The sequence below is a fragment of the Mauremys mutica genome, chromosome 8, assembly GCF_020497125.1.
Source record: "Mauremys mutica isolate MM-2020 ecotype Southern chromosome 8, ASM2049712v1, whole genome shotgun sequence".
Taxonomy (NCBI): domain Eukaryota; kingdom Metazoa; phylum Chordata; order Testudines; family Geoemydidae; genus Mauremys; species Mauremys mutica.
The window spans coordinates 88,206,468-88,221,045 of record NC_059079.1 but is presented as its reverse complement, the minus strand read 5'-3'; the positions used below and the strand labels follow the sequence as shown (position 1 = coordinate 88,221,045).

General features: G+C 42.0%; 1 protein-coding gene across 9 annotated transcripts in view; it reads right to left on the bottom strand.

Moving 5' to 3' along the window:
• Nucleotides 1-6,028, bottom strand: part of CCNJL (cyclin J like) — a 55,803-nt gene extending 49,775 nt beyond the window's left edge. For 2 of the 9 annotated variants that reach the window (XM_045028888.1, XM_045028880.1), the window contains exons 1-2: nt 5,481-5,671; nt 4,560-4,672 (exon numbers count right to left, since the gene is read on the bottom strand). In XM_045028888.1, coding sequence (XP_044884823.1) covers nt 4,560-4,637 — 78 coding nt within the window. In that variant the 5' untranslated portion in view covers nt 4,638-4,672; nt 5,481-5,671. Of the gene's footprint in view, nt 1-4,559; nt 4,673-4,897; nt 5,226-5,480; nt 5,672-5,842 lie in introns of those variants that run through there. The other 7 variants (XM_045028882.1, XM_045028887.1, XM_045028881.1 and 4 more) reach the window with 7 other exon arrangements.
• Between the last annotated feature and the right edge of the window lie 8,550 nt (nt 6,029-14,578).

Here is a 14,578-nt window from a genome sequence, read left to right as displayed (position 1 = left end):
GAAAAAGAAAAGAAAAAAAAAAGAAAATGCAATTGCCTGATTTACTTAGTTGTGATGTTTGTACAATGCTGAAGTCAATTATCTGTGCCAAGCACCTGTAATTTATTGAAAAAGCACCTATCAAATAACATTAGGTAAGGAGTAAAAAGTACAATAGTGGATTTAAGAGGATACAGAATTGAAATGATGAAATTACCGTGGCCTCATTTTTAGTAAAATCTTGCTTAATTAATAGAACAGGGAAGCCAAGTGTTTAAGGGATGCAGAGAATGCATGTAAAGAACACAGGGAAACATTCCCCCCTATTCAGTGGGAGAAAGGTGGGGGTGGGTTGTTTTTACTGAAGAATGGGGACCATAAACCTGTTGCTTGTTGTACTTCTGACAACTTGTTTTATTACTATCAGGGTTATCTGTTAGCTGGGGGAGTAACTTTTACCTAGAGGAAATATCTATCCCCCCAGACACTGTAAAAATGTAGAGGCACAGAACTGTTTGTTTTCAGCAGAAGGCACCAGCTCTGTTCAACTATCCACCTGGCTGGAAAGCCCACAGACCACTCATTGGCAAAGCAATTAAGACGGCCTTTGAAGGATTAAGTTACAATACAAACTCTTAAAGCTTGCACGCTCAATGGGCTTTGTGAAATTCAGCCCTGCTCTTACTCACATTGCTTTGAGAAGCCATGTAAGAGGTGAATAAAGGAGGAAATACAAGCAGATCTACTGAGTACTTTTAAATTGTAGGAAATGTGCATATCCTGGAAGGAAGAAAGCCAACATACCACAAACACTGGGGGCTGGAGGACAATTCAGAACTCTGTTTCCAAAACAATCTCAGACCATGTTCTAAATATTTTTTTTTCTCTTTTTTAGCACTTGTATGCAAGAAAAAATGCTGACTTGCTATTTAAACTCTCTTTGTTTCTAGAGTACTTATTCCTGCTAAAGCAGAGGTACACGTTTACATAGAACTGAAGCGTCAGAAGGCCAATTTCTATGACATTGTATCCATTTGGTAGGTCCCAAAAACCTCTTGAAAGCTGAATGACTTAAAATGCAAGTCAGCCTGCTAGCAGGATGTCCCTCCACCACTGACGACCACTGCACAGGCTCTAGGCTACCTAAAGGTCATCATGGGCATCAACCCTCCTGTTACAATACTGCTGATGAACAGGGTAGAAGAGAACACTGAAGACTGCAAGGCAGGCTCTGCCTTCTACTCCACTAGTGCCCTTCCACCTCATAGACTTTTAAGGTCAGAAGGGACCTCCTCGAGCAGTCCTCCATGGCACAATCCTGCAAGACTTAAATATTCTGACCCAATCAGAGAAGCCATTAAACTTGTACTGTACTTTGAATTCAGACTAGTCATGTGCTTACAAGTGTTCTGGATCTGGCCAGAACACTCAACACCTGCGTAGCCTAGCGAGATATATCAGAAGCTACCTCCATAGCAACCACAATACTGCTTCTTGACCAGCCAACCAACGTAGAATGCCAATTTAAGGGATTTATTTCCTTTGATTTATGAGCACCCCATCTCTTCAGCAAAAAGCTTCCCAGCGCCTTTAAACACAATTTACACTAGCACACCTGAAGTCTTCTATGTACATTAGGTGCCTGCCCTCAAGCACACCGCATTCATTATGTACAGCTAACAAACATACAGCATGGACTGGACTCCTTCATGCAGTAACACCAGCTTTCAGAGGCCCTAATTATCCTCAGAGTACAGTAATTTCAGGTTTTTGCACATTATGTATAGTATGGACACAGATATATTATGCCACCACCCTTACAAATGTTTATGGTTTTATACCCATACCCTCCAAAGGAAGGCTCAGTTAGGTTTAATATTAAAATGATCTCCACATGTCTTGTTTTAAAACAAGTTAAAAAATTTCAGAAACTTTCCTTCAGAAATCCTTATGTTGCTGAAATGGGAAATTTCTTCTCTGCATTAAATACAAACTTTAAGTATGTTCTTCTGAAGAGGGGACAGTCTGCCAAGAAATTTGCACTGCAAGTCATGGGCTACATAAAGTGTATTTTTCCCTAGTGCCAAATACAACCTTTACTATAGTTTGTTTGTGTTTCAGACTCACCTGCTTAGACCAAGACTAATCTGTTGGTGTGTTCTTCCCTCCCCTACACCCCATCCATGACCAGATTAATATGCTGGGCCAGACGACAGCACTGAAAGTGTTTAGAAAACCCCTCAGTAGAGATCAAGGGAAAAAGAAAAAAAAAGCTTTGTTTTGTGGGCAACACCATCTGCTTTACCATTTTCTACAGCACAGCACCATAATATACCACTAGGACTCTCAGCAATCTTCTAGACAGAGAAAAGCAGAACAATATTTATGCTTTTTTTTGTTCTGTGCTGCTGTTGCAGATTTCCCCATCACTGAAAGCTAATTAGTTAAATGGACATCTGATTTTGTTCTGGAAGAATACTGTGCTTCTATTTGACTAGAAACATGCTAAATCTAATTACTTTTATTTATTTATTTTTATTAAAAAGGAAGGTTTTCTTCCAAACTCCCACCTCAAAAGCATGAGCAGGCGACATCACATCCTCAATACTGCAGGGTTTACGAATCCCGCATTTAGATTTCTCTTTAAGGGAAATTTGCAATTTAAAAAAGAAAAAAGCCCGGGCTTGCATTCTCTTTTTTGCTTCTTTACTATGTATAAGGAAAGCCTGAAGGATTTTGGGGGGAGGGGTTTATGGGTATTTTTTCCACTTTAATATCATATATCTCAACTCTCATCTTGCTGGTTATGCTGAACGACAGTGTTTTACTGTCTCTCATTTGTTTCAAGGATTCATTTTTCTAAAACGTTAAAGGCATTAACAAAAAGACAACACATTGTACACCGTGACAGTCCTTTTCTTTCTCAATACACTCATACTCTGAGCTCTTAAATATCATTTCATTCTTTAACCAGAATCTTCCAAGCTAGGCAGGACTTGAACTTCTAATGCAAGAACATAAATACGCACAGTTCCGGCCTTTCTTATTAATAAAGTAGCAAAAAGAAAAGTACAAGCCAATTTTCCCTCTTTTCAGCTTCACCTGAAAATTCAAACAACCAGGCCTATTCCTGTCATAGCAACTGGCATCTATGTGTGCACATGAACAAGATTCTAGCATTGTAGGATAGTCCAATGTAACCATGTCCCAAAAGTAGGCTGAAGTATGCACTTGCTAAAGACAAATTCTAAGCCACATATACAAGAGGTAAAACATGGCAAAGAAATTATGCAGGCCTCAGAAGAAATTGACGAGGCAAATAGTGTTGGTTTCAGGTAAAAAAAAAAAAAAATCTTTCTGACCAAATAGAATTCAGTGGTCATCGAAGTCTTTTGGCATGAAAATTAATGTGGTAAAACTCAATTGCCTAATAAGAGCCTATTATTTACTTTGTCAATTTCATAAGGAACTAGATGGCTGATACAAGAAAATTAGTTTTAAGTAACTTCATAAACAAGTTCAGTATTTTCTTTTGCAAGAAAAGAAACAGCTGTTGATCTAGATTTACTTGCATCAATTATCGCCCCCACCCCATTTCAGAATCAGAAGGACCTGTCCCTAAATAATAATAGCATGAGAACAAACTAACTTGCCAAGACCTGATAATGATTAAGTCACCTGATGTAATTTATTGTTGAATGCCTGCTGGAGAGACAAGAGTAGTAGAATATCCAAAGTGTTAATTTTGTTAAGGGTAACTTGAAAAGGAGTAAAGTGCAGATAGTTAATCTTTGCTGTGATCTCTCTTTCATGTTACCCAGCTAAATGTATTTAGCAATTCTTTAATGTTTGAAGCATACCTAAGGAAATGCAACATGTAAATAGACAATGCTGCTATTTCTAGCGGCTCAAAGCAAGAGCTTTTTTAAATTAAGAGGACAAGACAAAGCACAGCAATAAATTCCTTCAAATACTGCCCAAATATTGCTCATTTAGGTATTTTAATATCAAATATTTTTCTTCTTCTTTAGGAGCACACATGTAGATGCAGTACTAGCTTTATCAAAGCAGACAATTACAGCCAGCATTTGTACTGTTATTTCACAACTCCTCTGCAGTCTGCCAAGAAACAAGTGTCTGTAGTAAAATTGCCTCTCAAGCTGTTTTTGTTTGAAAACAAGTAGAGTTACTTCTTCAGACCTTAAGATCTTTTGATTGCATGCAGCACAGCAACAGTACCCACTTTTTATTTAACACACTGTATCATCACCAGCTTGCCTGAATTAAAACTGCTGAACAAAAGCCAGCAGATATTTTTAGCCTGTAAATAGGTTTTTGTAGACTGTAAATTATGATTAAAGTATTTTTATAGGACAGAGTTCAGTGTAGGTTCTTCTTTGATTAACTGAATTGGTGAAGACAGTTACTCCTGAGGTCCCTTCCAACCCTGATATTCTGATTCTATGACAATTTAGAGCTTTAACATTTGTTTTCCTTATAATACTTGAGGGGGTGCCAAAGCATTTTTGCTGAATCGAAAACAAACAGGGGAAGGTGAGAAAAGGGAATTAAAGTCCAACCTTCATTCTCAGAGTTTGATGAATGTCTGCTGCCAGCTCCCCTTTCCACCACTGCTCTTCCATCCTCATTCTTCCCATCCAAAGGTGTGGAAGAGAGGGATTTTGTAACTCTGCTGGAAAGGAAACAAACCAAATAAATCAAGCAGCTCATACAAATCAATCCAGTGCCATCAGTTTTTCCTAGATGTTTTAGTGTTAGTTACTTGCCGTCAGATTGACAACACTCTCTAGAAATAAACCACTTGAAAACAATCACTGTTCAGCTTGTTTCAAAGAGACAAAAATACAAGTTATTCAGGGTCATCATAAGGCCACCAAACTTCTGATCAGATTGTGACCTGTAGGTTTTGCCAGTTGTAGGACTCTACCAAATCCTTCCAAAGGGGTTTTGCTCCAAAAACATCTCGGTGCAGCATTGTCCTCGGGATCACTTAAAAATTCAGAGAGCTTCTCCAATAGCAGAAGTGTTTCTTACACTGTTGCTTCCTTCCCATAAAACAAACCAGTGGTGCCTCTACTCTCAGACACCCTTATTTTCCCATTTTTAGGCTACCAAAGGCTTCCTCCTAACTGCCTTTCCCAGATAAAGGGTTTTTTTTGTTTTGTTTTTTTTAAATGGGGGGCGGAAGACAGGATGAGAGGACGGGAGGAGAGACAGAGAACGGGAGGAATGAGTCCCAGCTAGAGAAATCCTGGGGGGCTTTTTACCCTGATTTCATCAGGTGGGAAGAAGTGCCCTGTAATTGATTTTACATCAACTGGATCTAGCCCTTCCCCCAGCTGGTTGTGTAACGCAGTCACACTGGGGTTTTTAATACCCTTCCAATGTGCAATTCCATGGCATGCAGATTCTGGGTTTTTTTCCTTTTAATTAACAACGCTACACAACTTCAGGACCCTGAAAAATGCAACGTGTGTTACCTTCGCTGGCTGCCTCCTCTTTGCCTCACACACTCTGATCAGCAGCCTTTGTCCTACTCCAACATCCTGCGGGTGCTGCTACAGCAGCAGTGCGAACACTGCAGCCAAGAGGGAAAAAATCAGACCCCGGCAGCCCCTGGCGCTAAAAGTCGGAGGGAAAGACGGGAGCTGGATGCACACATCCCCCACCCCACCCCAGGGTGCACCACGCATGGAAAATAGACACTGGTGCCACCCCCACCCCCCCTTTTAGAGCACCCAACCCCTCCAGCCTCCCCCGTTGTTCTCTTGCACCCACTCCCCGCAGCAGGCTACCGCTGCCGACACTCTATGGGAGCGCAGGAGCGCCCGCGGGGGATTACCACACCGGCCGCGCACCACGCAGGCGCCATGCCTCCGCCCCGAAGGAGTCTGGGGACTGTAGTTTCCTCCCCCCTGCGCGGTGAGGCTAGGGGAAGGGGCAGGTGAGGCGTGGCTTGGCTCGGGCGGCGGGCGCCCCGGGCAGAGGGTGTCCCGCGGGAAGGCGGCGCGTGCTGCTGGGGCTCAGGAACCGGGGGTCCACGTGCTTGCAGCAGTGCTCTCCGCACCAGGGTCACCAAGCCCCTTGCCTGGGGGTGTGTGTGTGTATACATGTCTTATGCAAATCATGTGATGACCTAATGTACATATTTGCAATTAATTTGCATCTAATCATACATTTTATGAAGGCATTAGCTTGACCGTCTGGGGAGTAAAGTGGGCAGCAGGACAAGCTTCTGCCATGCCACTCTTTTGCCAGCCACAACCATTCAGAAGCCAGGGTTAGCCCCTCTCCCCATTATGAAGTTGGCTTTAAATTCATGAAATTTTTATCATATAAATCAGGGGTAAGCAACCTATGGCACGTGTGCCGCCTTTTTCAGTGGCACTCAACGCTGTCCGGGTCCTGGCTACCGGTCCGGGGGGCTCTGCATTTTAATTTAATTTTCAATGAAGCTTCTTAAACATTTTTAAACCTTATTTACTTTACATACAACAATAGTTTAGTTATATATTATAGACATAGAAAGAGACCTTCTAAAAACGTTACAATGTATGACTGGCATGCAAAACCTTAAATTAGAGTGAATAAATGAAGCCTCGGCACACCGCTTCTGAAAAGTTGCCGACCCCTGTAATAAATGTTGGGCTCTTTATATGCCTTCTGGTTTTTGAGACTTTAGGGCTCATGTTTTGGTGCTTTTTTGGGATGCATGAAGGCTAGAAACTTTCCTTCCACACACAATGAAAGCTCAGTATGCAAGCAGGCATCCACTGGGAGACATACAATGCCCCATACACACATGACCAGGCAGGGAGATAAGCATCTGTTACCCCCTGTTTGAAAGGAACCTGTCTACGACATGTCACCTCCTGGTTACCTGCCTTAAGAACATAATTTTCAGTATAGATACACAGTACAGATAGTACTCCTTAGGTCAGTGGTGGGCAACCCCACATGGCCCATCAGGGTAATCTGTTGGCAGGCTGTGAGGCAGTGTTTACATTGACCGTCCTCAGGCATGGCCGCCCGCAGCTACCAGTGGCCGTGGTTCGCCGTTCCCGGCCAATGGGAGCTGCAGGGAGCAGCACAGGCCGTATGGATGTGCTGGCCGCTGCTTCCCACAGCTGCCATTGGCCTGGAATGGTGAACCATGGCCACTGGGAGATGCGGGGAGCCGTGTCTACAGACGATCAATGTAAACAAACTGTCTCATGGCCCGCCAGTGGATTACCCTGACGGGCTGCGTGCGACCCACGGGCCACAGATTGCCCACCACTGCATTACGTACTACCCATCCATACATTTCCCAGTGATTATGACCACTAATGGTGTACTGGCTCTTGGTAGAGACCCCCCATGCCACCCTTTAGTGAAATATTATGAATATATACAACTCGGAAGATCCCTGTAAAACTCTATCCATCCCCTCTCCCAGGTGGTACCAAAAGGTTCATGGGTCACACAGCTGATTAGTGCAAAGCATAGTGGTCAGTTTGTGATGTGAGAACTGGGACTGAGATCCTTCAAATTCAGCTCATATAAGGGCCACTAAATATCCATTAGATTAGAACATATTTTAGTCCCTGCTGACCGGGACTGGGTTTAAACTTGTAACCTCCAGGTTAAGAGCTCTGCAGTGCATAAATGTTAATTTAAGAGGGAAGCATAGATATAGATTAAAAAAAAAAAAGCCCAGTATCTGTGTATCTATCTATGTTAACAGAATATGAAGGTTGCAACGTCAAGCACTCAAAATGGAGATATTAGAATTAATGTTACATATGGCAGCCTTAATTAATCATTCTCCTTCTCAATAGGTCTTTAATTATATGATTAACTATTATTTTTCTCACATGATTCATCAGTTTGGTTTAAACCCAGGACCTTCAAAATCACAGCATTAGACACCTACTAATTAAGCTAAATGAGCAACTGACAGCAGAAGTAGGTTATTAGACACTATAGGGGTCAGCTGATATGGTTGTTGTGTCATCCTTTTCCAGTGTGTTACAAAACTGTTTGCTAGACCAGGCATTCCTAAACTGTGCTGTGGTATGTGAGCTTGATATTTCATCAATTCACTTCACAACAATTTTTGAAGAAGATGGTACATGAACCAATATAGTTTGGGAGCTGCTGTGCTAGATAAGAGTAGAATGTTGGGTGTCATGATTCCCAGTTGCCATTTCTGGTTCAGGGAAGGTAGCATAGGATGAGAGTGGTGGTCAAAGACCAGATAATCACCCTATAGCTTCTTTCTGGAGCAGTGTGGCTAGGGATCTAGGTTCTAATCCCAGCTCTATCTGATGTTACCTTGACCTGGATCCTCAAAAGTGTTTAGGAGCCTAGTTCCCACTGAAATAAATGGGAGTTATGTGTCGCAATACCTTTGAGAATCTGGGCCTTATCTGAAAGTGGAGAGACTAGAAATTGTTTAAGAGGGGAGTATAATGGGTTGTATAGTTCCTGTACTGCAACAGCTACTTAATGGATTGACTCAGAGCAACTATTTTTCCAACTGTGGCTAATTATTTGACTAACAAGCTGCAAGGTTGGGATAAAAGGCTGCAGCTCAGCCAGAGGTAAATTGGTATTAGGTAACCTGAGAAGGATTTGGTACTAGGTACAGTTTGGAAGGAAATAGTGTAAGTACCTGGAACCTCTAAGAATAAGCACTAGAATGAGATGGTCTTTGAGAGGAGCCTGGAGGTATGTGAAGGTAAGAAGTTAAAGAAGCCAAAGGATGTAGCAGTACATCTGAGGGAGCAGACCTTAGCATAGTCCTTGGGCTGAAACCCAGAGTGGGAGGGCCTGGGTTCCCCTACCTGCCCCCAGGGAAAGGGATGGGAAGCTCTCCTGATGCAGAATGTGGTTGAAGACCTGGCATAAAATGTTGAGCAGTTGGATTTACTTTTTAATTCATCTGGAAGGGGTGGGAATACAAGTGACCTAGTAGGGGTGGCCGAGTGGTGAGAAGGAACAAACTGCATGCTCTGAGTGGCTGTTGCTAGAGGGTGCTAGAGCTGAAGAGACCCTACACCTGGCCATGAAGGGGTTCTCTAGTTGGTCAGTGTCTCCTCTGCAAAAGAGGAATCCCTGACCAAGAAGGCTTGCTCAATAATAAGGGTTATGAAGTATATGAAAAATATCAACAGAAGTGGTGAGCTTTGAATTATGGTTCCTAACTTGGGGAAGTTTTCCATAGGCTGCAGGATAGAGACAGAGAGAGAGAGATTTTCCCTTACAAGCTCTATCTCCAGCCTGGATTTGTCTGTTTTCCCATCTGTAAAATAGGAATAGTTGTACTTGGCTCCATTATAATGTGCTTTGAAATCTCCTGATGAAAATTGTTATATATGAGGTGGGTGGTATTATACAGTTTTTTTTGTGTTTTTAATAATGCCAAACACACAGGGGTCCTGATTACATGTGGGCACCTTCGGTGCTAATAGAGCAATAACATAAGGATTTTGGCTCTCTTTGAGCTTGGAGAGGTGGGATTGTTCCACATTTCAGAGAGATGGTGGGTGAGGTAATATCTCTTATTGGACCTACTTCTGTTGGTGAGATAGACAAGCTTTTGAATGTAAGCAGAGCTCTTACACAGAGCTGACCTGAAGAAGTGCCAGAGCTTATCTCTCTTACCAACAGAAGTTGGTCCCTTTTTGTCTCTCTGATCTTGTGACCAATACAGCTACAACAACACTGTACATCATACAGATGGCAACCACAGTTGAGGCCTGGGTTTATAGCCCTAGTGCAATGTTCCCTATCCAAGGGAATGGGGTTCTATCCATAGGACCTAGAGTTCCATATTCAGGCAGCTGGGATCTATTCCTCAGACCCCACATCTAGGGAGCTGTGATTTTATTTATACCCTAATAGAAATTGCAATTGATTGCATTATAATCCTTCAACTTTATTAGCTTTCTACCCTACTGGTCTTCAGCCAGTAGTTCCTGCAACCAATAAATCAATGCATCCATTAGTTTATTCCCAAATCTAGTTCCCAATCAAAACCATATGAAATTTTTTTATTTCCAAGTAGGAATTCTAATAGGTGAGGCTGTGAATTCTTACACTTGAGGAACTGGGCTTCCATTCTTACAGTGAGGGCTGGCAGGGAAAACTCCAGTTTTTCATAGGAAATATACCAACCCCCCCCCTTGATTTCCTATCAATGTTTTGGCTTTTCCACTGGAAAAATAAGGTGTGTGGTTGGTTGGTTGTTTGGTTTTTTTTTCCAAGTTAACAAATGAGCTTTCCATAAAAACTCAATTTTTGAAAACAAAACACTTTATTGAAGAATTTTCAGTTTCCAGTTTGACATGCAGAAACATTCAACCAGAATGAAAACATATGAATATTCATTTTGGTTGAAAAGCATTTTTGTTTTTTTACAAGATGTTTCAGTGGAGAAGTTTTAAACAGAACTGGTCAAGACAAAGGCCCCAGCTGTTCTTATGCTAAAAGTTGAGCATGCTTTGGCTGCTTCATTTATTAACTTGCTCTGCAAAAAAACAACAAAAAAACCCAAGGAATCCTACTAATGTTCAGTGAAGTTGACTGTTAATGGCCTGTTAAAGCTCAGCTGAGAGTTGGCTGCTAACTACCCATCAGAAACTCCCCCCTATTTTCTTTTCAGTATCTCTAAGCAGTCTGCTTAAATGGGTACCAAAATACTACAACACTTGCCTAAAATGAAGCCTCTGAGTAGTTCTATTGTCACTGGCTTAAAATTCAGCACATTGAGGGCCATGTTGAATCAGTACCTGAGCTATTAGTCCTGCCCTAGTGGTACACATGTGAGAACTATTAAAGTATCAATAGACCTATTTTTCTTCATCTGTACTTCATCAATACAGCTATGGGGTGTCTTTTACATCAATGCCATTCTCCTACCTTTTTAAAATCCAGGTTTATATAGCGGTAAAGGTAAATGACTAGAAGGGTCTAAACAATAAAAACTGTTCATAAAATGTTTGTAATTTTCAGTCCAAAATACTATTCCTCCTCCCCCCACCACCATAGGGGCAACTGAAGGGATTTAGGTGCCCAGACAGGTGCCAAGCCTACCACATAGGCACCTCTGACACTTTCCAAGCTGCAGCTCAGGAGCCTCCTACCCCCTGAGATGCTGGCATTTCTGCTGGCTGGCACTTTCAAAACAACCCACACACTATCACCCCCCACTCACAAGCTGCTTAGAGCCCTAGTTCAAGTCAATGCCCTGGAGGCCCTTAAGTGGGAGTTTTAAACTAGGTGAAGCTAGCTTGCCAGTGAGCCTAGTCTTACAGGCATGTTCTGAGCACACTTAAGATCTTATGCCAGGCAGACCCCAAAACAGGAGAGCTGGACACAAGTTTCCAGTATGTGGAGAGGCAGCACATCACCTACACACAAAACAATCAGAGGCAACAGGAGTGAGAAAGCATGAGAGAAGTACTGAGCATGAGTAAGCAGCTGATCTGGCTCAGGTACCTAATTCTAGAGAGTGTTTTGCAGCTGAAGCTCCTGAGTGGAGGGAGGCACACCTCCCTCTGGGCCCGTCAACAGGCACACCAGGCCAGCTGCTTAGTTGCCTAAGTCCCTAGCCCCTCTCCTTCTTGGCATTGCTCTTGGCTAGTTTAGGTAGCTCCCTACCCAGCTGGCCAATTTTTGAACATCTGTTTTTTAGGTGTTCAACTATTTCCATGTCTTAGGGAGTTTAGGTGGCATAGAGCTGCTTAGCTTGAGGCTGACAATTCCAATGGGTTGTGGGCCACCTATGGATTAGGCATTGTTCTAGTCGGTGCTGAGCAGCACATTGATTATGGAATAGACTTTGAAAGAGATTAATGTGTTTCACTCATTGCATTTGGAATGGAATGAAATGTGATGCACAGCAAGACCGTCCCTGCAAAATTAATTTCAGCAAAGTAGGCAACAGACAAGGAAACAACTGTTCTTATTAATATAGGATTCTTTGTACTTGTTAAAGGATCATCAAGGTGATTCTCAGCTCCATAATATGAGTTAAATTACTGTTGAAATAGAAGAGCACAACTTGGCTTTAAATATTGTCTGGTGTTTCAGAGTGTTTACAAATTCGAGCCATTGTTTGCTTGATACTAGTTCATGCCATTGCCTCGTCTTAAATGCCACAGCTGTTTTCTTGAAAAAGACAAGGGGCACTTGGGTAAAATAACAGATAATTTGCTTTCAAATATTGAGCAAACGCAGCAGTTAATTTCCATATGATAGTAGTTTAGCCAGTCAAATAATATCACACATAGTATTTTGGTTCAAGTTTTTGATACATGTACTGCAGTTATGGGATTATATTTTCCATCAGAGTGCTTAAGTGAAAGAGTCAACTTTTTGTGTGCGGTCTAAATAACATAAGACAATATGAATAGTTTGGGTTAAACAAAGGCATTTTTTATATTCAAAGTTGTACTAGTTTAACTTTAAATCAACTTGATTAAATTGGTGCAAAACCCTGTGTGGACACGCATAAATGGATTTAAACCTGGATTTTATTAATGTGTATTGCAGTGGTGTCTAGAAACAGAATCATTGTATGCAAGTCAGTATAAACCAGGTGTAAATTGAATGAGTAGTGCCCACGCTATCTTCAACAAATTTAACTAAATCATTTTAAAAAAAAATTCTAGTTTAACCAGTGCAACTGAGAGTATAGACAAAGCCAGCATTTTATATGGTGCTCTGGAAAGCCCTTTACAGCAAAACTTTTCCAAAGTTATTCTGACACTTCCTACAGTTCCCACTCTGAGAAATACAGGGTGCATCCACACTACAGTCTCCTGATCTTGCTTTCCCAGATCCCAACTTCCTTATTCTTTCCTGTAAATGCTTCTCCTCAGACCTTCGATTTTTTTTTTTACTGAAGTTGACTGACAAATCATATTTTTACCATTGAAACAACACTTTTTATTTAAAGTCAATGTGTTAGATTCCTGATATATACATTGCTTTGCAAAGGTATTACAGGAAAACTTGTACTCAAAATGTGCTGAAAGCAGCAGAGAAAGCAGAGATGGAAAGAATGCTCATCCCTTGAGAATGGAGTACTGGACTGGGACTTTATTCTTGGCTTAGCAACTAGCCTTTTGAGTGGCCTTGGTCAAATCACTTCACCTCCATGTGCCTCAGTTACACCATGTGTAAAAGGAGAACAATACTGGCCTTGGTAAAAGGCTGTGGATGCAAAGCACTCTATAACAGCTAAGTGCAATCATTAAGAAAAGACATGGGTTAGGCTGCAGATTCCCCATTGAATGAGCATACTTAATGTTTGGAACAAAAAAATAACGAATATAATAGAACTGGCAGAATACTGCAAAATAACAAGAACATAAAAATCAGTTTGGACATATGAGTCTTATTAGCACAAATATTTATAGAAAGTGATTTTGCTTTCCCTGGACACTTGCATCAGAAACCTGATTCTAAGGCTATGTCTACTCTGCACTGTTGTCGGTAAAACTTTTGTCGGTCGGGGTGTTGAAAAAACACATCCCTGATCGACAAAAGTTTTACCGACAAAAAGCACCGGCGTGGATAGCACTATGTCAGTGGGAGATGCTCTCCCATTGACAAAGCTACTGCCCCTTGCTGGGGGTGGTTTTATTTTGTCAGCAAGAGAGTGGCTACACTGCATGCTTTACAGAAGTCTGGCTGTAGTGGCACAGTTGTGCCACTGTAAGGTGTGCAGTGTAGACATAGCACTAGAGAGCTTACAGAGACACCGCTGTACCGATGCAGCAGCGCTGCTGTAAGATCTCTCGTGTAGCCGCTCTGTGCCAGTAAGAGAGAGCTCTCCCGTCGACATAATCAAACCTCTCCCATCGAGCTGCAGTAGCTATGTCGGCGAGAGAAGCTCTCTTGCCAACATAGTACTGTGCACACTACCACTTATGCCGGCATAAGTTATGTTGCTCGGGGGCTGTTTTTTTTTTTTTTGGTTGGTTTTTTTTTCCGCATCCCGGAGTGACAAAAGTTTGGCTGACATAAGTGCTAGGGTAGACATGGCCTTAGAATTAAACTCATCCAGTTTGTGGGTGGGTGGGGTGGGGTGGGGGGATACCATGGGCTTATCTGACCAATCACAGCTGAGTGACGGCTTGAATTTCACATTTCAGATCTTGAGCCAAGGAGTAAATGAATTAAAATTATTCGCTGATATTTCATTTTAATCACAAATACATATTTGAAGAAATTGCAGTCTGTTGGTGAACGTTCTGCAAAGACCGAGATGAATTTCACCTAGGAATGATTCATGATGAACTATTCACTCAGCTTTCACAGACACTTTCTGTGTCAGTTTAAACTAAATGAAACAGCATGATGTGACCGAGTTCACTATGTGTTGAGATGAACTCAAAATGGAAACCTATCAATTCAAATAGCTCTTTACAATTGCAGGGCCACTGAGAGTGGGGGGCAAGTGGGGCAATTTGCCCCAGGCCCTGGTCCCTGCAGGGGCCCCCACGAGAATATAGTGTTCTATAGTACTGCAACTTTTTTTTATGGAAGGGGCCCCTGAAATTGCTTTGCCCCAGGCCCCCTGAAT